The sequence below is a fragment of the Chiloscyllium plagiosum genome, unplaced genomic scaffold, assembly GCF_037043375.1.
Source record: "Chiloscyllium plagiosum isolate Xiang-an unplaced genomic scaffold, Cpla_swu_hap1 HiC_scaffold_21, whole genome shotgun sequence".
Classification (NCBI taxonomy): Eukaryota; Metazoa; Chordata; class Chondrichthyes; order Orectolobiformes; family Hemiscylliidae; genus Chiloscyllium; species Chiloscyllium plagiosum.
Window position 1 is genome coordinate 8674886 of NW_028270159.1, and position 21918 is coordinate 8696803.

A 21918-nucleotide genomic window follows, 5' to 3' on the forward strand; every position below is an offset into this window, starting at 1 on the left:
GTCCTATGGTCCTCTGGGGCTATGGTGACTTTACTTTGTATATTTATTATGGATAGAACCTATGTCTTCGTTAGATCATTGACAACTGAATCAAATTTGGGCTGTTTGATAATTTATTTTAACCATGATTTGTATCGAGAGATTAATCTTACACATTGGTGACTTGCACGGCATTCTGACTGGAACCTAAATCCTGTGATACAAGCAGGATGCTTGTTTCGATCCAAGTATGTTTCTGTGTAAAGCTTACAGTGCAAGGTTGTGTCATCGCCTGACTTGAATTTCATACTTGCTTCCTGTTGCCTTACCAAAGGCTGTTCCCCCATACTGTTCACTGTGATCTTGTAAGTTTGAGTCCTGGCATTCTTAATGCTTCAACGATTGATTCCCAATGTGGATATCCACAGGTATCCCCGGGGAGTGGCTCGTCCTAGTCGCCCAGCGAGGCCCACCCGGCGACCAGGTGAGCTGTCCGATCGACCTGCCATTGTCAATCCGGATGATCTCAAAGAGCTGGATCAGCTGGACATTGAAACAGAAGATGGATGGGCAGGTGAGAGCGGAACTCAAAGTGCAGATTTCATAGAACTTTAACCAAGTGTCGATGATGCGTACCTGTGTGGTACTTAATTTATAGGAAATAATTGATTTCCTTCTTGACTTGATTTGCAATGTATTTCTACTTAATATTCTCATACGACTAGGGAATGATAAGCACCACAGTGCGTGCACCAGTGTCTGAAAATCTGTAGAGGTATACAGTAGAGAGTCGGATGGCTGCACGTAGAATTAAAGCTGTCTGTTCTGTTTAATTTGTACATGTCTGAAATAGCAGCTTCTAACACACCTAGCTGTTTTTCTCCTGTATTCTTTTGTGGGATGTAACCATTGCTCAAAAAGCCAATATTTATTACCCATCTAAACTGGCCTTTAATTGTACGGCTTACCAGGCCATTTCAAGGGGCAGGAAAGAGTTGGTTGTATTGCAGGTAGGTCCAATACAGTAAGAATGGCCGAGTTTTGTTCATTCGTGAGATATGGGCTTCACTGGTTGGTCTAGCATTTAATGCCCACGCCTAGTTGCCTTGAAAAGGTAGTTTCTTCTTGAACTGCAGCAGTCCTTATGGAGTAGATACACCAACAATCCTGTTAGGGGGTAAGTTCCAGGAAGTTGATTCAGCAACATTGAAAGGTTGGTGATTATATTTCCAAGTCAGGGCGGTGGATTGCTTGGAGAGGACGTTATATTTGGTAGCGTTCCTGCGTATCTACTGTCCTTCGCCTTCGAGATGGTAGTGGTTTGGAAGGTACTGTCTAAGCACCCTTGAATTGATGCAGTGCGTTTTGTAGATAGTGCACACTGCTGCTTTTGTGTAAGTGGTGGAGGGAGTTAATGTAGTGCCAGTCAAGCAGCCTGCTTTGCCTTTGATTGTTAGATTACTTACAGATTAGATTAGATTACTTACAGTGTGGAAACAGGCCCTTCGGCCCAACAAGTCCACACCGACCCGCCGAAGCGTAACCCACCCATACCCCTACATTTACCCCTTTACCTAACACTACGGGCAATTTAGCATGGCCAATTCACCTGATTTGCACATCTTTGGAGTGTGGGAGGAAACCGGAGCACCCGGAGGAAACCCACGCAGACACGGGGAGAACGTGCAAACTCCACACAGTCAGTCGCCTGAGGCGGGAATTGAACCCGGGTCTCTGGCGCTGCGAGGCAGCAGTGCTAACCACTGTGCCACCGTGCCGCCCACCCACCGTGCCGCCCACACTGTAAGTAATCTAATCTAATCTGTAAGTAATCTAATAATCAAAGGCAAAGCAGGCTGCTTGACTGGCACTACATTAACTCCCTCCACCACTTACACAAAAGCAGCAGTGTGCACTATCTACAAAACGCACTGCATCAATTCAAGGGTGCTTATGTCAGACTTCTTGAGTGTTGCTGGAGCTGAACACATTCAGGCAAGTTGGGGATGTTCCATTATACTCCAATTTGTGCCTTATAGATGGTGGACAGACTGTGGGGAGTCAGGAAGTGAGTTACTTGCTGCAAGATTCTTAGTCTCTGACTGCTCTTGTAGCCACTGTATTTATATGGCGAAACCTGTTGAATGTTTGATCAGTGGTAACCCCAGGATGTTGATACTGGGGAATTCAGTGATAGACGTATGCTCTACCAGCTCACTTTATGCTTATGATCTGTGGTGCAATAATTCTGACATGTTTTAAAAAGCACTTACATTTTGTTGTGATGCATTGAGGAAGTTTAAATTGGAACAGTGCAGTCTGGGTTCCTAGTCCCATCTTGAATCATTTGTTTATTTTTTTTATTTAGGTGAACACGAGGAGGTAGATTACTCAGAAAAGCTGAAATTCAGTGATGATGAAGATGAAGAAATGTCAAGAGAGCGAAAAGAGAAATGGTTTGTATTTAATTTAGATTACAGTTGCAGATGGAAACCTTGAGCATTTTAAAAATTTTATAAACAATTGAATAAAATCTCTTTTTCTGTTATGTAGACTTGCTTTCTGTAGCATCTGTCATGACCTCTTAACATTCCAAAGCACTTTACAGTCAGTGAAATGCAGCTTTGTCTCCATTCCCATTAGCTGTTGACTGACCCTTGGTAATAGATGATGTAACAAGCTCCCCCTTCAAATATACTACCTCTTGAATTTGCAATCGATATCATCCCCAAATAAAACCCTTGAAAACCAGTTGCATGTCCACCTTCCTTTCTCTCTGTGTGAGCATACTGTTGTGTCTTAATCTTTGCCCATCATGACCTCCATTTGGCTATTTGCTGTCATTGAAATAGCCCAGAATAAAGTTGCTCGTGACACTGTTCCTTCAGTCTCCACGTCTGGTATTTTTTGATTACACTCTTACAAACAAGGACCATTATTAACTTGTGCGTGTTAGTCCATCCTTTGTGCTGAATAAGGCAGAATAAGTTCTAACTGGAAGTTGTTACATTTGAGCTCTCAGTTTAATTTGCAATGTGTGTATGGCTGTGAAATAATATATATCACCCAAAACCTTTTGCTTTATAGGGAAAGGGACATGAAAATAGTACGGCATCGGTCTTTAACTACTAAGCTTGATGAAAAAGTGGAGCCTTCTATGTGCAGTGAATCCATTTGGAGTAACCCATTATCCTCCAGCCAGTCAAACCATGTCCTGCAGGATCCTGAGCCACGGTGGAACCTATCTACTGCTGAGACAAGGGTATTTTCAGTTCACTTCACAAATTTGTATTTTTTCAACTTAACTGAAATCATATACTTAAAATTACCTGTTGAGCAAATACTTCACAGTATAGTATCCAACTTTATTACGAAATCCTACTGTATCTCCATGCACACCTTGGTCTCCGTGAATGGCAGATAAGATATTTTTATTTATTTAAACCTATGTAGATGTTTACCATTATCAATGCTAGTATAATTTATACTTGGACAATAGAATTACAGATACTGGCAAAGATTCAGAATGCATATCCTAATTGTAAAAAATACATCAGTTCCCTTCGATGGATCCACCGAAGTGTGTCTCCTTCAACGCCAGGAGCATCCAGAATAAGGTGGGTGAACTTGCAGCATGGGTTCCTGAAGATTCCTGAAGAAGGGCTTATGCCCGAAATGTTGATTCTCCTGCTCCTCGGATGCTGCCTGGCCTGCTGTGTTTTTCCAGCATCACATTTTTCAACTCCGCAGCGTAAGCTCCACATTTCGACTGTGCCGACTCCCTGCAGTTTTCTTCCCCATCCTATGCATCCTAAATCTTGCCTAATGACCTCATACTTGCCTTTTCCCCAGCTATAACTCTTGCCCTGCGATATATATATCTATCCCTTTCCATCACCGAAGTTAACATAACTGAATTGTGGTCGCTATCACCAAAGTGCTCACCTACCTCCTAATCTAACACCTGGCTGGGTTCATTACCCAGGATCAAATCTAATGTGGCCTTGCCTCTTGTTGGCCTGTCTACATACTGTGTCAGGAAACCCTCCTGCACACAATGGACAAAAACTGACCCACCTGAAATACTTGAACGACAGTATTTCCAGTCAATATTTGGAAAGTTAAAATCTCCCATGACAACTACCCTGTTACTCTCGCTCCTATAGAGGATCAGCTTTGCTATCCTTTCCTCTACATCTCTGGAACTATTTAGAAGCCTATAGAAAACTCCCAACAGGATAACCTCTCCTTTCCTGTTTCTAATCTCAGCCCATGCTACCTCGGTGGACGAGTCCTCAAACGTCCTTTCTGCAACCATAAAACTATCCTTGACTAACAGTGCCACACCACCCCCTTTTTTACCATCTAAATCCCGGAACCTGCAATAACCATTCCTGTCCCTGCTCTATCCATGTCTCTGAAATGGCCACAACATCGAAATCCCAGATATTAACCCGTGCTGCAAGTTCACCCACCTTATTCTGGATGCCCCTGGCGTTGAAGTAGACACACTTCAAGCCAGTTTGTTGCTTGCCAGTGCCTTCTTGTGATCTTGAAATTTTAGTTCTGACTTCACTACTCTCAACCTCCCGTATACTTGAACTACAATTTTGGATCCCATCCCCCTGTCGAATGAGTTTAAACCCACCTGAAGAGCATTAACAAATTTCCCCCATCCCAGGATATTGGCACCTCTCTGGTTCAGTTGAAGCCCATCCTGTTTGCAGAGGTTCCACCTACCCCAGAATGACCCCCATTTATCTAGGAATCCGAAACCCTCCCTCATGCTCCATTCCTGTAGCCATGTGTTCAACTCCTCTCGCTTCCTATGCCTCACCTCGCTAGCACATGGCACGTGCAACAAACCAGAGACGACAACTCTTGTTTGTTCTAGCTCTAAGCTTTCACCCTAGCTCCCTGAATTTCTGCCTTAAATCCTTATCTCTCTTCCTGCCGAAGTGGACCATGACTTGGGGCTGCCTCCCCTCCCCCCACGAGGATCTTGAAAACACGATCAGAGACATCACGAACCCTGGCACCTGGGAGGCAACACACCAAACGTGAGTCTCTCTCGTTCCCACGGAACCTCCTTTCTGTCCCCCTAACTATGGAGTCCCCAGTAGTAATGCTCTGCTCCTCTTACCCCTACCCTCTGAGCAACAGGGACAGACTCTGTGCCAGAGACCTGTGCCCCATTGCTTGTCCCTAGTAAATCGCTCCCCCCCCCCCCCCCCCCGCATCAACAGTATCCAAAACAGTATACTTGTTGAGGGGAACGGCACAGGGGATCCCTGCACTGTCTACCGATACCCTTTCCATCCCTGACGGTAATCCATGTGCCTTCTTCTTTTACATGAGGTGTGACTACCTCCCTTAACTCTTCTCAGTAACCCCCTCCGCCTCCCGAATGATCCGAAGTTCATCCAGCTGCAGTTCCCTAACGTGGTTTTTGAGGAGCTGGAGGGTGCACTTCCCACTGACGCAGTCAACAGGGACACTACTGGCGACCCTTACCTCCCACATTCTGCAGGAGGAACATTCAACTGCCCTAACCTCCATTCCCACTGTTCTAAATTCCCAACAAGACTGCTGAAAAACTAAGAAAAAAAGAAACTAGTCACCTTACCAATCCAGAGCACAGAACCTTTCTTTTTGGTTAGAGGAGGACGGCTGGGAGACACTACCCCGAGTAGTGTTTCGGGTAAAGTAACCCACCCAAATATAAAACCTCATTTACCCAGCAGTCCCGTGTCCACTTCTGCTCAGTGTGTGCTCTGCCTATACACAAGATAAGCTTTTAAATCTTTTAAAATTTCCCTTCCTGTTGGGCCTCTGGTCCTTGCTGCCACTCCTCCCACTCCAACTGCCGCTGGAAAAGAAATGTGCTTATGATGTGCTGCAATCCCGCGAGAGTCCTATAATCGTATAGCACTGAAAGAGGTGTTTTGGTCCATTGTGACTTTGCAACTTTTTGAATAGTGCTATTTAAATGTGGTACTTGCCCCAGCAAATTTCTCCTTTCCAAGTAAAATGCATTTCCAGTTCCATCTTGAAGATAATGCTAAGTCTGTTTCCACCAGCCTTTCAGGCAGTGCACGTTTCAAATTGCTGCAATAAAAAAAACCTTTTACCTTAAATTTGTGCTCCTGGATTTCCGTCCTGCCACCTTCTTTCCACATGCAATGAAGACTTTTATCTTTGCCAATAAATCTCCTCTTTGCCTCTCTACTTGGTGCTCCCTGCAGCTGTTCCCTCATGACCATCCATTTATTTTTTATCTTTACAAGTATTTAGAATTGCAATAACTGCTGATGTCCTTTTAGGTAGTGCTTTCTGAATTATCTCAACTCGGTCTGCTTGAAAACAGAATCCTCCTTTTCTCCCCTTTGCTTATTGAATTAATTATTCTAAATCTAGGTGCTCTGATTGATTGTTAAACCTCCTGCCAATTGAAATAGTTTTTTTTTAAATTAAAAAGTCATTCATGATAAAATCTCCTCTTAATCTTTCTGTTCTAATGAGAATGACCCCAGCTTCTCTAGTCTTTCCACATAACAGAATTCAGATTGTGGGTATTACAGGGTTAAATGTAATCAAGGCTGGGATAATTAGAATTTTGGTTGTGAGACCCAGAGATGTGGGAAACAAGCTGAAGCATGAAGGCAGAAGGTTAGTCGTGTTAAATGAGGAAAATAGACTCTAGGGCCCCATGGTTTACACTTGCTTCTATTTCTTCGAGTTTTATGTTTGTTCTTGCATAAGAACCTGCTCCAAGCCCTTGATAGTGTGGAGCTAGTAACAGACACAATACTCTAACTGAGGTGTGATGAATGATGTACAAGGTTTAGCATCACATTCCAGACATTTAAGTAGGTCATGATGATTAGATGTGCATATACATAGCAGTCTTATTTCAGAATGTTTATAGAATGGATCTGATGGAAAGATAAAATAATGTGTGTATTACTTCCTGACCCAGGGAAGTGCAATGCCAGAAAATCTGAGACTAATCGGCAGGCAGATTCCAACCTTGAGTGAGGTCACTCTGGCTCTCTTCAATTTGCTCTCGCATATTTTGAACCACTTTTTTTCTCCTAAATATCCCCGACCATAAATCAGATTTCCTACCATTCTTGGTGAAGAATTACTGCTTATCTATATGTATAATCTAGAATGAAATTGGTCACTGATTTTGTAACAACAGCAGCTCATCCAGAAAGGTTAGAGAATAAGTGTTTGGATTCAAACCTTTTTTGTCATGAGCTGTTGAAGCATGAGTTTGAATGGTAGTAGGAATGGGATTTGGAGTGGGCCAAGCAAGGTTTAAATAGAAAACGAATTATTGAGCATTATAAATCTTCAGTTTAAATGTTTTCCTTATCTGCATTACAAAAGTTTCACTTCTTGCATTTCTCTCTTCAGGCTGGAGTCTTCCAAAAACTAGCGGGAGTTAATAGATGGGCAGACACTCATGTTGAGAAAGATGAAGTATGGCGACAGCGGCCAAATCCTGGCACCAGTGAACGCTCTGAGGCATTGGAACGTGTCAGGAGAAGGCGTGAAGAGGAGGAACGACGGGCCCAGGAAGAGCGACTAGCCGCCTGTGCTGAAAAACTGAAGAAACTTGATCAAAAACGTGGAGTGATAGAGAACTCTGTTAAATTTGATGGTCGGAAAAAGGATGATGGTGAAACTAAGGAGAGCAAGGACTTTATGCCTCTATCTGCACAGCAGAAACCCTACACTGACAACAAGCAGAATTTACCAAAAGGTACCAATGGCAGTTCTGGATTTGAAAGATTTTCTTATTTGATTGACAACATAACCATACCTCAATGAAATCGAACAGTTTTACTGACTGGTTGTTGGAAATAATCTTATTCAGCCTTGTTGGTTCTTAAAGTTGTGTAAAATATGTTGTGATCATCAAATCTTGCAGTTCCTTTTTATTGTTGTGGTTCTGTTCGCCAAGCTGGGAATTTGTGTTGCAGACATTTCGTCCCCTGTCTAGGTGACATCCTCAGTGCTTGGGAGCCTCCTGTGAAGCGCTTCTGTGATCTTTCCTTCGGCATTTGTAGTGGTTTGAATCTGCCGCTTCCGATTGTCAGTTCCAGCTGTCCGCTAAGTGGTCGGTGTGCTTCTTGAATTCGACTGGGACAACACTACTATTATAGGACAAGCCAAACAGAGAACATCCATGGAATTCCTAGAGGCATGGCACTCATCCACAGATTCTATCAATAAGCACATCGACCTGGACCCAATATACCGACCACTGCGACGGACAGCTGGAACTGACAACCGGAAGCGGCAGATTCAAACCACTACAAATGCCGGAGGAAAGATCACAGAAGCGCTTCACAGGAGGCTCCCAAGCACTGAGGATGTCACCTAGTCAGGGGACGAAACGTCTGCAACACAAATTCCCAGCTCGGCGAACAGAACCACAACAACGAGCACCCGAGCTACAAATCTTCTCCTTTTATTGTACAGTTAAACTGAGCTTTCACTTTTGAGCAAGTTTGAGTTATTGGATCAAAATGGTAACTTAGCTTAAATGAAAGTGCAACACACATTGCAATTCTGACTAAGTGAATCAACCATTAATTAATCTGGAGAAAATTGGGAGTGACTTGCATGGGAATAGGTACAAAATTGCAGATTAATCTACATCACCTTTCTGGTAGTTCGTTGGAGACCCAACCCTGCCATTATGGGTGTTTACCTTGTGTGAAATATGTTAATGCTGAAAGAAAACCTCAGATACATCTGGCCAGAGTCACAGATACTTGTTTTATGCATTATGTTTTGCAGGGGGAAATGTTCCAAGGTACTTGTCAGGGGAGCAGATGTCTGAGCAGGAAACGGCAAAGTTGAGGAGGATGACTGATGGTGCAATCGGTGGGTAGATTTTGAAAAGGTGGTAATGAAGTGAACAGATTTAGGAAAGCGTAGAGGCTGAAGAGTGCAGGAACTGGGATATGGATATAAGTTGTTGTGACACACTGTAGCCCAGAGTCAGAAGGAATATGGAGAAAGTTAAAGGCAGGAAGAAGAGGTTGCCAGGAGTTGGGGAGTCAGTGAAAAATAAGACTGTATTTAATATACGTAGTATTGACGTATTTTCTTTGGCTGGGGAGAAAGAGCTTGGTTTTAGGAAGGAATATCTGTCATATTTAAGGCATATTTTCTCCATTTCTACCTTTCATGATTTGAACATACTTATGTCTGGAGTGTGGAATCTGCTGAACGACTGTTGACTTTCTATCATAATGAATTTCAGAAAAGTCTGAGCTGCCTGTGGAGCTTCCTGTTGAGGATAAGGTGAAAAAAGAAGTTGCTGCAGGGATTGCAGCAAGTGATGAAGAAAATAGCAGGCAAGGAAATGAGCCAGTACTGCCTGTTCAAAACTACAGCAAGTTCCACAAGTCTCTGCCACCTCGGTTCCAACGACAACAGCAGGTAACTGCCAGTAGAGCAGAGGTGTTCAGTACTTTATCGTCATAACTTGCTGGAAGTGAGAATGAACGTATGTCTCTGAATACTTTGAATCTATTCAACTGTTCAGTCAGGTCAGGCCAATCTCTGACTGACCTCCATCTTTGCCCTTAATATGTGGGTAGACTTCTGTTAACCGAACAAGTCTTGGATTTAAAATTATACATTTGGCCTAAAGTCAACTCCTATTTGTGTAAGAGTTTCAAATTCCTATTGTGTATACAAATTCTTAACCTCACTCCTGACAGGTTTGGCTGTTGGGGTCCAGCTTTGACTACATCCCTGGCCTTTAACTTACTGACCAGCAAAAATAGTTTCCCTCCCTCTCTAATTTAGCAATTCCAAGTGATGTCTTGAAAGTTTCAATCTAATCACCTCGTAATCTTTTAACTTGCAGAGAACATAACTGATTTATTTAATCTTTCCTCGCAATGTAACCCTTGAAGACCTGGCCTTAATAGCATATCTATGTTTCTCTTCCTTCTAAGCTGTAGTGTTGAGATCTGAATGCATTTCTCTAGGTGTGGCTTTACCAACGGTCTGTACAGCTTACCATAATTTCTTCCTGCTTATTAGGTGTAGTAGTAGTCGTCTACTCAGAATAAACAAATTTGCAAAAAAGAAGTATTAGCTAATATGTTTTGGAATAATTTAATGTTAAGTTGGTTGCTGATTTGAAGTATTCACTTGTGATATTAGTCGAGAAGTTGAATGGCAAACCCCCTTGCATCTTTTTTTTGTCAAATTGCTGAATTATGAATTAAGGCCTAGGTGAAGCTGTGAAAACAAATCTTATTTAAATGTGCCTGTGCCCTACAGAAGTTTTATGAACAAACATGTTGGATTTAGATTTGGATTTGCATTTGCTGAAAGATGTGCTTCCGACGAAAGTCTTGTTTTAAAAATGTCCTTTTTGCGATCTGGAGACCCAAAAGTAGTTCAGCTCCTATGGCGCAGATCGAGCAGAGAGGGAGGCACTGCTCACTAAGCTCAAGGTTTGTGGTGAAGTTGATTTGAGCAAAGGAATAATCTGCTAAGAGCCAGTAGTCCCCTAAACTTCCGTTACTCTTTCATTCTTATTAGGCCTCTGTTTGCTTATGTGCAAGATGCATGATTTTGGGAAGATGATTGGATTAAGTAGCAAAGCAAGCAAAATCCTTTAGAAACAGCAAGCCAGAACTGAAAGACTTGGTAGTTGTGTCAGTTAAATTTTCCAACCCTGTCTTTGCTGGGATGGGATGGGAGTTTAATTTTCTGCTTTATCCAAAAGAGTTTGCAAGTCTTTGTTGGGACGAAAGACTATACTGTAAGATGGAAGGATCATGATTTTAAACTTGTCTAAACCTGTATTGTTTGTATTATTTCCTGCTTGTGCCTAACCAGGAGCAGCTGTTAAAGATGCAGCAACGGCAACAGCAACAAGGACCTGTCATGACACCATCTGTTGCACCACCTCATTCCCATTCACAGAGGCACATCTATGCCAGCCCAGTTGGCCCACCACCACCTCAAATGCTTGGCTATGATCCTCGTTGGATGATGATGCCTTCATACATGGATCCTCGACTGAGCCCAGGAAGGCCACCAATTGACTTCTACCCATCAGGTGTTCATCCCTCTGGTAAATTGATGTTGGAATAGATTATAGTAACAGAATAGTGTGGGTATTTTCTCCTTCTAAAGGAATCTGATCTGTGCATTGTCAGCATGAATGTTACTTGCAGCCCATTAGAACTTCGAGTAGAAATAATCATTCATTCATTCTTGATCATATTTCTGTGATCTTTGCTCAATTAATGTGGTGAATACTGAAATTTCCAAAGTTCTTTATTACTGATTGTAATGCACCAAATGCTGTCACTTAGATCTGCAGGGGCTATAACTAAAGAGTAGAGTTGTATATGGATTGTGTTTGCTGCATAATCTATGAGTCAGCTGCAGTTGGGGTAGTTGACAACTTGCATTCCAGTTTCCAGACGCACAATGCACGAGCACAAGATCACTATTTGTCTGCCTTCTCTTACCTTCACCCAATCATAACAGGTGTTTGTTATCTGTCACCTACCGACTGAAACAGAGGAGTACAAAAATCAGATTGGACTTATTGGAATTTATGAAACCATAAAATCAGAGGATAAATGGCATAATAAGCAAAATGAAATGTAATTTGTGGTTCCATGCACTCTGCATCAGTAGTTAACTAGCTTGTTTAGGGGAAGCAGTGGCTTACTGGTATTGTCAATAAAATTGTCAATTAAATAGTAATTGAGACCCAGACTAATGCTCTAGGGGCATGGGTTCAAATGCCATTGTGGCAGGTGGCAAAATGTGCTAATAATTTTCTATTAAAGGTACATTGTTTATGCTGACCTAAGGATGATTTATTTCTTGTAGGAATAATGAAGCCTGTAATGCGCCCAGATCGCTCAGACAGTGCGACCTCAGGGTCAGAGCAGCATGACCGGTCTCCCATTCTGCTACAGGAGAGAAGAACTCCACCTACAGAACCACAATTCAGCTGGGGTCAAGAGGACTATCCACCACCTCCAAACAGAACTTTTATGTTAACCTCTCAGAGATCGCAAGAGGATAATGTTGCCAAAGACAGAAATGTCAGGTGAGTTTCTTGCCTTTAAAGGATCAACATAGGTGCCACGTTAGCATTGATAACAGGCCACTAAAGGTCTTTATGATGTGAACCACAGTAGAAGCAATAAATATGAAATTTTGTATGTTTGTGACCCCTAATGACCTGAGGACAGTAATCTACTAGAATGTGGCTAAATAAATATGATACAGACTCTGTTTGTTTGCTTGATCCTTAGCCTTAAAATAACTTTAAATTGGAATGAGATTAGATCAGTCTTTTTCTGAGCAGAAAATGTGGGGATACTGCAAGAAATGGAGTGGTATGGACCAAGAATAGGCAGAAGGAATTAGTTTAATTTGGTGTCTTGTTTGGCACAGCATCTTGGGCAGAGGGCCTGTTCCTGTGTTGTACAGTTCTGTGTTCCATGTACACAGTCTTTGGGGTACTTCCATCTGTCCAGTTGATTTGAACAATTTACAGAAGTGATTCTGATCAGTAACTTCTCCCTGCAGTTTACAGAAATCTGCTGTGGTGTTCCCCAATGTTTTACGATGCATTCAATAACAACCTTTCTTTATTACAGGGATGAAAGGCTTCCCACTCCACCTGCTGTGAGGGCAGATTCCATTTCCCAGCAAGCCATGAAGATACAGCGGGATCCATTTGAGGAGCAGATAGATGATTACAGGGTTGCACCAACAGACAAATTGTTGAATATGGTTTGTTTGGAGCCACAGAGTGAACTAATAAAAGACCGAAGGCCTGATGTATCTCCAAATGTGTCGTCGGTGTTAGGCCGGGATGTTTTTTTCCAGCATCAGACAAGTTCTCAGATACTTCATAAAGAACTTTTCACATCTGAAAATGAGCAGGTCAGGCTGAATGGGTCCCTGTTGAAGGACAATATTGAGTCCTCAAAACCTGATGAAAATGTTGAGGAACTGGTGTCTCACACCTGGGATTATGTGCACCAGAAAGAACCCCCAAGCCCCAAGATGAATGATCATGAAGAGACCAGAGAGGAGAAAGGTTTTAGAGCAGAAATATGGCAAACTGATAATCTACCAAAGAGGGAATCTAAGCCTGCACCCCAGTGGGAACCACTGAAAGGAAATCACATTGATCGTCGTGAGACTGTTGGAAAAATGACAGGTAGAAGATCTGGACCGATTAAGAAACCAGTACTTAAAGACCTCAAGACTGAGAAGGCTGAAGAAACGGAAAAAGTAAAGTTGGAATCTGTTCTGAAGAGCAGTCACACTAAGGCAGAACAGACCAAGACTGAGAACAAAATGCTGAAAACCAATGGAGGAATGGTGTCATCATCGCAAACCTCTTCTTTATCGAATGTTAGACCTGAAATGACGGCCCTCCCAGTGCCTTCAGCTAAATTTGAATGGGAAATGGAGAAACTGCAAAAAAAGGAAAATAAGGCATGGGAGGTAAGACCAGTGAATAAAGATTGCATTGATTTTCCTACACCACAGAGAAGGAACTGGGTTGAAGATGATGAACATAACTTGAGTAGTAGGAGCCAAGGACGAGGGAGGGGCAGAGGGAGAGGAGATTTTTATGGCCGGGTTGGAGACGCCAGAGGTTTGTACAACAACTTGAGCAGAGGAACTCGTCAGACTCTAAAGGACTACAGTAATCCTTTAGATGACAGCCAAAAGAGCTCTTCCCGCCGTCGAAATGCTAGCGAGACACGCAGTGAGGGGTCTGAATATGAAGATATACCAAAACGACGGAGACAGCGGGGATCTGGAACTGGCAGTGAAGGCGCCAGTGATATAGTATATTCAGACAGAGAGGGGAAAAATGTGTTTAAAGACTCTGTCAAGAAATCTAAGAGGATACCATCTGATGGGCCAATTGTTGGTGAAGTGGAGGATGAAAGAGGGCCCCCCAAAGTGTTTGAGAGGGCACTGCCACCTCGCTTGAGCAACCCTGGGCGAGGGCGTAACTTTGCCTCTCGAGGGATGTCCTCCAGACAAAATAGAGGCGGCGTGTGCAAGGTAAATGGTACTTACCAGCTAAATGGTGATGTTTCCACCTGCATGTTGTTGTCCAAAAGGCAGCCTCTAAAGGAATCTACAAAAGTGCTGAACAGACCTTTGGAAGTGGCACTTGAGAATACTGGGGAGGAAAATGGAGTCAGAGACAAAACTCTGCTTTCTGGAAACTCGGTTGTAGATGATCAACCACCCAAAAGAGAGCGATCGATGGATATGCCCCCAAGGAGGAGACGCCCTCCCAGGCAGGACAAACCTCCAAGATTCAGGCGCCTCAAACAAGAAAAAGACGCAGCCACTGAAGTGAAAAGTGAAGTAGCTGTTCCTGCAGACCATGGCATATCTAATATGACTGCAAGGACTGATGATCAGGAAATGGCTTCTCTTGTAGCTGGCAATAAGTCACCAGATCTGTCTAATCAAAATTCTTCTGACCAAGCTAATGAGGAGTGGGAGACTGCTTCTGAAAGCAGCGACTTTACAGAGAAACGAGACAGAGAGAATAGAATATGCCAGAACAACCTACCGCCTGAAGTGGATGTGCCAGAGAGTAGTCTGGGACAGAGGAAAGAGTTAGCTAAGCGCAGTTTCTCTAGCCAGCGGCCAATTGATAGGCAAAACCGCAGGACGAATCCAGGCTATGGTGGAAAAACTCCAAAATCTAATGGGACTGGTTCAAGGAATGAAAAGGCAGTTGGGCAACCATCAAGGAACAAAAGGTACATAATGTGGAAGTTTGATAGGCAGAGGCTAAATGTTTAGTGTTTGTCAGTTCTGTCTTCAAGACTTCGCTCTGCTTAGTGGTACCCAGCCCTGATATCTGTGGTTATTAACTAATGGAGGAGTCCATTAGCTCAGTTGGACAGCTGGTTTGCAATGCCTGAATGATGCTGACAGCATGGGTTCAATTCACTCATTGATGAAAAGATTCTCCTTCCCAACCTCTCCCCTCATTTGAGACTAGGTGACCCTCGGCTTAAACCATTTCTAATAGTCTCTCTCTAATGAGAGAGTAGCCCTAGGGACTGGCAAGATTGTGACAACTTTACCTTTATTATGTAAAGCAAGAACTATTTCAGTCTATCCTCCTTTAGTGTCGCCTATTATAATCTTGAAAGTGGAGTCTGTTTAAAGACACAAGAATAGTATAATTTCAGATTTGCAACATAGACGTAACAACTTTATAATGGCTCTCTTTAATTCCGTCCAAATCGCTAATGTTCTTCAGTAAGAAAATAACAGTAATTATATTATTACAGATTTTCTTCCCCCCTTTTTCATAAAGCACGAGTTACTTTGTGATGGTTCTTCATTGCTTTCTCCCTCATCCCAAATAGTAGGAGGCTGCAAAATATAGCCTCATTTGCTGCTTCAGTCCCATGTTACATTTCATTGACTGACACAGCTGTGGGTTTGAGATTGAACAGTCCTCCTGCTGGCTTTTTTTTTTGCTTTATCTTTATGCACAACCAGAAGACAAAGGGCGTAATTCTACTACACTGCTGCTGCCAAGCAGTCAGTCCGTGAGAAGATGATACAACTAACGATTTGGAGATGCTGGTGTTGGACTGGGGTGTACAAAGTTAAAAATCTCTCAGCACCAGGTTATAGTCCAACAAGTTTAATTGGAAGCACACTAGCTTTCAGAGCGCTGCTCCAACCACCTGATGAAGGAGCAGCGCTCCGAAAGCTAGTGCTTCGAAATAAACCTGTTGGACTATAACCTGGCGTTGTGTGATTTTCAACTTGATATAACTATGTTTGAGTGAGAGTGGCAATACTGATGATTGCAGAATGGGACATTTCGTGTTGAATTGTTGGAGCCAGTGATAGTCCATCTGATTGTTCCATTTCTCAAGCAGGTATGTAGAAGAACAACATTGTGATCAAATAGCAGTGAATGGAGGGAATGTCAACACGGTGTACTGTGTAGATCGAGTCATTCCCCATGATCCAGTGGCTGTCCAAAATGCGATGAAGGATGTATCAAGTAAAAAGAAGGAAAAGGATGTGAAACCTGGCGTAAAAAAGACAAAAGAAAAGACTGATGCTTTAGCTCAATTTGATTTAAATAATTATGCAAGTAAGTTCCGATCAATTTATATTTAAATAAGGTTGACATTACAGGTATAGACTTGCATTGTGCTTTTGATTTTAGAGCAGTTTAACAGTGCCCTTGTGATTGAATCTTATTTTGTTCAATTCTGCTGTTGATTCATCCAAAGCAATAATCCGCTGAATTTTACATATAACTTCATTTCAGTTTCCAGAGAGATCACAAATACTTACTTTGGCACGAGTGAATAAAAGGAATAACTTGCGTTTTATGCAGTGCCTTTAATGACTTCAGAAATTTCTAAAGTGCTTCACAGGCAATAAATTGTTTTTGAAGTTTGGTCACTGTTGTAATATAAGAAATGCAGCAGCCAGTTTGTACAAAACAAACTCCCTCAACAAGCAGTGTGACCACCTCACCTGTTTCAAGTGCTGTTGATTGCAAAATAAATTTTGGCTAGGACACCTTGCTCCTTAAAATAGTACTGTCTCCTGAAGACAGTGCAATAATGACTTAAACCTCACTACTGGAGGATTTAAATTATTTAATTAAATAAGATCTGAAACAAAAAGCTCTATCAGTAATAGTGACCACTGTTGTTATAAATGCATTTGGCTCAATAATCCAAATGTCCATTAGAGAAGGAAATCTGCCATAACCTAGCCTGGGATTATTAAGTGATTTTGGATCCACAGTAATGTAGTTGGCTCTTCAGCGTGTTCTAAAATGGCCTTGCAAGTCAGTCAGTGGAATTCTAGAAAGTGGCTTACCATCACATTCCCAAACAGTAGGGAATAGGCTGTGTCAGTAGTGTCTACATTCCACGAATGAGTTAAAATACCAAGTACTGCACTGGATTATCTGCTCAAGCCTCTTGAGTGAGACTCAATCCCACAATGATCTGACTCAGAACCAAGAGTACCACCCACTGAGACACGACTAAGACCTCACACTGTTGTCATTCACAGAACAGCTGAGCAAAGGAAGTCAGCATACTGTTATTACTAATGAGGAAGGTGCAGTGATTTTTTAAAATCTCTGTTACCTAAGCAATAACCTGAATGCTGATTGAAGTACCTGATGAATTTTCTTTCTTTAAGGTGTTGTCATTATTGATGATCACCCAGCTGTAGCTGTGGAGGAGCAGCAGTCCGTGTCAACTGTGAACGATGGATTCACTGAAGTAATCTCAAAAAAACACCGCCGTTTGCTTGAGGAAGAGCGCAGGAAGAAAGAGCAGACATCGCAAGTATGTGGGTTTGCTTCAGCATCATATCGGGATATAGTAGAAGCTGTGGTAGTCTTTCACGTTTTATACCATTGCTGGTACTTGGTGGATGTCCATTTTACATTTCATTGAGACGTCATACAGCAGCACTATTGTAGTAAGAATTTTAAACCTTGCCTCTTTTATTCAGTGAGCTTACATTGATACAGTTGATTCTCAAGTTTATGTGTTTGCCATCTGAAAATAAAACTTTATTTGAAGCAACCTTAAGCAATTTCTGTTGCATCCAATATAAAACAGTAGATAAGTGTTGCAGCACCTTATTCATCAGAAAAAAGTTTTTAAAAAGTACCCTGTAAATTGAAAGACTTAGCTTCATTATGTTGGTATAAATGATGCTCCAATAGATCCTTCTGACCCTTCCATCTCTTGTACTCAAGGAAAGGGATACGAGGACTCAGATTAACTGATATACCAACTAAAGAGATCAATTGACTTCATAATCCACATGCTCTCAATAACAAACAAACATATAATTTACTGTACAATGGCTCCCAGTCCACCATTACATTCAATTTAAATTTGCTATCTTCCTATTTAATGTCCTTCATACCCCCCTCCCTCCCAATTATTTAATTCATTTTAAATGCCTATATTACATATTAATTGTAATTATTAAATTCTTACATTCTAAAGGAAATAATTTTTGAAGTTAAATATATTTAAAAACAATAGTGTGTTAAGTCAATCTGCTCTATCTAGCTCATTGCCACTTTCCTAAGGGCAATTAGGGATGGATAGTTCGTGCTAACCTAATCAGCATCCATTTAAATCGATAATTTAAAAAAAAACTTGCATGCTCTTCATTGCCCTCTGCTGCTGGCTTTTTTGCTCATCATATCCTTTCTTCCTGCAAGGGGGAGTGGTTAGTGAGAGAGAGAGAGAGAGAAATAGAATGAAAAGGGCTGCAAGTGGGTGGGTTTGGTTGCAGGAGCAGAGTGAGGTATCACTGGGAGCAAAGCAGGTGAGATTGCTCCAAATGCTCATGCAATACTATACAAGCCCCTGCACAAAATGAGCTGGAGCAATCACTAAGTGCACATTATATATGTGACGTTAAAGTGGAATAGTGCAATATCAAGAATCTAAAAGAGAGACTTAGTATACAGTTGCAACAAGTTCTATTGATATGACAGTCTTAATGTATACCAGGGTATACATAAGATCATTCTCAGATGAACTTTAACACCAAACCATATAGCAAGATCCTAGGCCCGAGGCTGAAATGATTTGGTCCAAAAAAATTGGTTTTAAAGAGGATGTTAAAGGCTGGGAGAGAAGCAGAGATGGAGTTCCAGAGCTTGTAGGTGTCTAAGCATAAGGCAGCAACCAGTGGTGGAAAGAAGGAAATTGAGGAAGCACAAGTAGCCAGAAATGGAGGGATGCAGAGATCTCAGAGGGCTGTACAAATGTTGATGTTTTCAGAATTGAGATGGAGGGACCTGTGAAGGATTTAACCAGGAAGATAGTAAATTTAATTTAGATACATCCTGGACTCGGAGCAGTTGTAAGTTTTCAAGCGTAACAGGGATAGGAGAGTGAGACAAGGAGAGAGTTTGAATAAGGTCACCAGAGTTAATTCTGGATGTTTTTTTTTAAACAAATCTTGTGCTGAAGCGAAAACAACACAAGATTTTTCTCCTCAAGTTGGATGCATTAATGTGGAATGCTTTCCATGAATTAGTAATGTTTATGTTTGTATAAGATTATGGGAATTTGGGGTTACTTAATGTTTCATACATGATTCTCACTTTTATACTTTGCAGGCACCTGGTAAAAACAGGAATGAAAAGAGCTGGACATCTTCATCCAAGATTCCTCCTCGATTTGTCAAAAAGCAGCAGCTCTCCAATTCGGTCACTGAACAGCCAGAGGATAATTCCTTCTCCAAGGGGCAGGCCAATAGTCTAGGAACAGAGATTTGGGAAAACTCCAGTGCAAGTAAGATGGTTACTAAAGTACTGTCCATGCAAAGCCTGGGTGGCAATAGACCACCTAATAATTTGCAGCTTATTTCAGAGATGAAAGTGGTGACAGAGGTCTGAATGGAAGATGCTACGCGCTGAATTGTCAGGCAGTGTTAGTGGAGAGAGAAACAGAGCTTTGTTGATGACTTCCAAACTTACACAAGACAGAAGGCCATAGACCTGAAATGTTACCTGCTTTTCTCTGCTTATTGATGCTGTCAGATCTGTTGAGTGTTTCCAGCTTGTTTGCAAGGCTTAACCATTCAAGAAACTTTCGAATGGGATTTGAAGAAATCTGGTTATACAGCTTCATTTTGTTGGTATAAATGATGCTCCAATAGATCCTTCTGACCCTTCCATCACTTGTACTCAAGGAGAGGGATATGAGGACACAGATTCACTGATATACCAACTAAAGAGATCAATTGGTTTCATAATCCTCATGCTCTCAGTAAGAAACACCAACTGTACTGTATTTATGAGCACAGGAGGTCATCCATTCGTGAGACTGTTGTGCAATTGTTTTTGTAAACCGCACAAAGTATGGTTGTACTTTTCTCCAGTGCACAAATAAGTAAGCACTTTAAGTCAGTTAATAAAAATGTAATGGCAACAGACAGTTCAGGTCTTGATCTTCACCATGTTCAGCTTCTTTGCAAATTCTGTTTATGTTTATACATGTAAATTGCTTTCAATTAATAAATGTAGGATTATAAAAGATAGCAAGGCTTGTCATAAAATCCACCTGGTTAACTGGTGCCCTTTAGGGAAGGAAAATCTGCCATCTTCTTCCGGTCTGTTATATGTGACTCCAGATCCACAACAACGTGGTTCACTCTGAACTGTCCTCTGAAGTGGCCCATCTAGCCACTCAGTTCACGAGCAGTAATGAATGGGCAACAAACGTTAGCATTGCTGTTATTGCACCCATCCCATAAAAGAATCAACAAGAAAATACTGGTTTGTCTCTTTTCACAGCTGTTCCTGTTCAGCCTGCCAATGGTGACACATGGGTGAAACCTCTGAACTCATTTACAGGATCTGAATCTGCATGCACTGAGGTACTTTCATAAATTGCCAACTTCTCTCATCAGACTATCAAAATGCTGTTTTTAAATAGTTGAGAACACTGTTTTTTACCAAGATGTGTCTATGGCCCAGGAGGTTTTTGCAAAGTTTTAGTTTGCATTTAATACCAGGTTATACAGTAAAATGGTAGTCAAAGGTTGTATGTTCAAATCTTGCAACAGTAAGTAGAATTCGCTAGATCTGGTCATTTTAAATATTTAGAAAATAGTAGGCAGTGCAAACCATTCTGTCTTTTGAGTCTCCTTTGTTATTCAAAAATATACATAGCTAATCTACCTAGACCCCACTTTTTTCCACCTTTGTCCTCTGTATCACATGATTTTTTTTAGTGTTCAGAATCTGTTGACCTCCATCTTGAATATCAGTAGCAACTGAGTAACGACAGGCTTCTGGGCGAGAAAATTCCAAAGACTTAAGATCCTCTGAGTAAGGAGAGTTCCCCTTGTCTCAGTTCTAACTGCCAACCTATGAATGTTGACACCAGAGGAATCACTGTATAAGTTGCTAGGTGGCTGTAGGTTCTCAGTAAGCTTCTTCATTGTCATGAGGGAACAAAACCAGTTTGACATGTACAAAAATCCAACATTGTAAACACCCTTGGGAGAAATAAGTATATGACTGTAGTACAGTGGCCATAAAGTGGGTCTGTGTAGATTAATGGAGTTTGTTTTTAAATATCTCTCAGCAAGGATTTTTTTTCAAATGTTGTGCATTCTATCACGCCAGCAGGTGATATAGTGCAATGTTGCTGGTTCTTCTATGCAGTTAATGACTCAAGCCATCCTCTGTTGACCTTTTCAAAAAGGCAGCATAGTTAATATATTAAAATATGCTAATACAGTGAATTATTTGAATAAAGCTAATTATCTAAGTATTTGAGATGCATGATTGCTGTTTGGTGCATGCCCAGGCATCCCAACCATTCGACTACTCCATCTTGCAGAGTTTTAAGGCAAGTCAGCCTGACAGCGGAGTCGAACTGAGTGCTGATTCCCAAGGTTCATCTGCAACTTCATCTCAGCGAAGCTCACCTTACGGTGCACTCAAACCAGAGGGAGGTGTAATGACTGAAATCAATGGAACTAGCACAGACACATCAGTTGATAAATCAAATGGGAAAACAGATGATCCCAAGGAACAACGGCAAAAGCCAACGAGACCGGAGAACAAGGTAAGGCAGTATGTCAAAATCATTGCTTAGTGCTGGATTCTTAGATCTTGTTAGCCATGAACTCTGGCCTTTGGATAGAGCACAGCAATGATCTGAAAGCAGTTGGAAACCCTGTCACTGACAAACTACGCACATTTTGGTTGCACCCAGCTCTGCCATGCAGAAAGATCAAATGTTTGTACAGTTGCACAAAGAAAGAAGTTGGAACTGTAACAGGAGTTCAGAAAGAAACAAAAGCAGGCTGAGGCTGTTGATGGAGGAAGGAAGC

General features: G+C 41.7%; 1 protein-coding gene and 2 non-coding genes across 7 annotated transcripts in view; all 3 read left to right on the plus strand.

Moving 5' to 3' along the window:
* The window catches only part of prrc2b (proline-rich coiled-coil 2B), an 82652-nt gene that overhangs the window by 25785 nt on the left and 34949 nt on the right, over positions 1-21918 (plus strand). For 3 of the 5 annotated variants that reach the window (XM_087998215.1, XM_087998218.1, XM_087998219.1), the window contains exons 9-22: positions 408-553; positions 2348-2435; positions 3067-3241; positions 7402-7750; positions 8794-8880; positions 9263-9441; positions 10861-11098; positions 11872-12094; positions 12651-14798; positions 15942-16162; positions 17236-17384; positions 19190-19364; positions 20369-20451; positions 21390-21650. In XM_087998215.1, the coding sequence (XP_087854341.1) occupies positions 408-553; positions 2348-2435; positions 3067-3241; positions 7402-7750; positions 8794-8880; positions 9263-9441; positions 10861-11098; positions 11872-12094; positions 12651-14798; positions 15942-16162; positions 17236-17384; positions 19190-19364; positions 20369-20451; positions 21390-21650 (4522 nt within the window). The remainder of the gene's footprint in view (positions 1-407; positions 554-2347; positions 2436-3066; positions 3242-7401; positions 7751-8793; positions 8881-9262; positions 9442-10860; positions 11099-11871; positions 12095-12650; positions 14799-15941; positions 16163-17235; positions 17385-19189; positions 19365-20368; positions 20452-21389; positions 21651-21918) is intronic. The other 2 variants (XM_087998216.1, XM_087998217.1) reach the window with 2 other exon arrangements.
* LOC122565035 (small nucleolar RNA SNORD62) lies at positions 17751-17837 on the plus strand. Its single transcript, XR_006316069.1, has one exon. It is a non-coding gene; the product is annotated as a small nucleolar RNA SNORD62 (small nucleolar RNA).
* Positions 19712-19798, plus strand: LOC122565034 (small nucleolar RNA SNORD62). Its single transcript, XR_006316068.2, has one exon. It is a non-coding gene; the product is annotated as a small nucleolar RNA SNORD62 (small nucleolar RNA).